Here is a 1,506-nt window from a genome sequence, read left to right as displayed (position 1 = left end):
ACACACACACACACACACACACACACACACACACACACACTAATCCTCACTCACACGGAGAGCATGCGTGTGTGCACACATTATGCACGCTCACACATTTGCATGAACACAGCACACATGCACACTTGCTCACTCCTGCACACACACCTAAACACATATAAAGCATATTTTATACAGAAATATATGTGATCACAATATCGGTGTTATATATTTTAGGCTATATAAATTATAATGGTGCAGGTGACTGAGATATTCTGTCATACATGATTTATTTATTTTACAGACATGCAAAAACTGTTTTGTTGTTGTTGTGAAACAGCTATTGTGCACAAATGGATGTAAACTAGTGTATACATGTCTTTTTATGTTACTTTTGTGATTTCAGCTTGATTTGTTGGATTATTTGTGACAAATAAATAAATAAATAAATAAATAAATAAAGCAATAATAGTTAAACCAATAAACTCAGTTTCAACCAATAAAGAGTCAGCCTCGAGTTTCTTTTATCTTCACGCATCTCACGTCTGACGTCAGTGCTCTTCTGACGCTCACGTACGTACAGCAACATTTAAAAAAATAAATAAATCAACTTAACAATCAAAAGCGAAATGAGTGTTATGAGTTCCATATGAATATAGGGACAAGTGTGGGCAATTCAGCACTTCGCCGTCAGGTGGCTTTGGGCAGGAAGTGCTGGGTGACTCCGCAGACAACAACATCCGGTATGAGGATGGTTGGATTCGCGTGTGCTGAAAAAGTTGAGCAGTAGATGACAGTCGCAGATAGAGACATCTGAGGGTGAGCGTGTCAACTTTATTCATCTCTGTCTCACTTTTCTAAAGATCTTCATCACCAGCGGATTGAACTAACATAAAAAGTACTGAAAGTACTATAGTATTACCATGTTTTTAAGACGTGCTACCATGGTAAGTTAATGTCGTGGTAGTTTTTTAGTACAACGGAGACATTTTAATAGCATGCATGTGAAACTTAATTATATAATTAATATAATATCTAATTTATTTTACTAAAATATTTTGCCCCCAAACCCCTTTTTGCTGGAGACAAATATTTTGTAATAAATGTTGTTCATAAGACTGCAGCGCATGTTTAGTTTCAGTCGGGTTTCATTTGGTTGGTAATGTTGTGAGTTTGACTGACTGCTGAAGTTTGCATGGCTGTGTTCTGCTTTGGCTCTCAGTGAAGTCATGATGGCGAATCCAGTCAGTGTTCAGACCCTCAGCAAAACATGGGAACTGAGTTTATATGAACTCCACCGAACGCCTCAGGTACAGACAGACACACACACACACACACACACACACACACACACACACACACACACTCACACACACATGTTGGGTTTACATGTTTTATGGGGACGTTCCATAGGCGTAATGGTTTTTATACTGTACAAACCGTACTTTCTATTGCCCTACACCTAAACCTAGTCCTCACAGGAGATTGTGCACACTTTTACTTCATCAAAAAAACTCATTGTGCATG

At 38.2% G+C, this 1,506-nt stretch overlaps 1 protein-coding gene across 4 annotated transcripts in view; it reads left to right on the top strand.

Moving 5' to 3' along the window:
• Positions 1–696: 696 nt before the first annotated feature.
• LOC141338529 (E3 ubiquitin-protein ligase RING2-A-like) overlaps positions 697–1,506 on the top strand; it is a 10,265-nt gene continuing 9,455 nt past the window's right edge. For 2 of the 4 annotated variants that reach the window (XM_073844103.1, XM_073844101.1), the window contains exons 1-2: positions 697–798; positions 1,202–1,289. In XM_073844103.1, the coding sequence (XP_073700204.1) occupies positions 1,209–1,289 (81 nt within the window). In that variant the 5' untranslated portion in view covers positions 697–798; positions 1,202–1,208. Of the gene's footprint in view, positions 927–1,201; positions 1,290–1,506 lie in introns of all 4 variants that reach the window. The other 2 variants (XM_073844104.1, XM_073844102.1) reach the window with 1 other exon arrangement.

The sequence above is a fragment of the Garra rufa genome, chromosome 7 (assembly GCF_049309525.1).
Source record: "Garra rufa chromosome 7, GarRuf1.0, whole genome shotgun sequence".
In the NCBI taxonomy this organism is placed as follows: Eukaryota; Metazoa; Chordata; class Actinopteri; order Cypriniformes; family Cyprinidae; genus Garra; species Garra rufa.
This window is presented reverse-complemented; position numbering and strand designations above follow the sequence as displayed.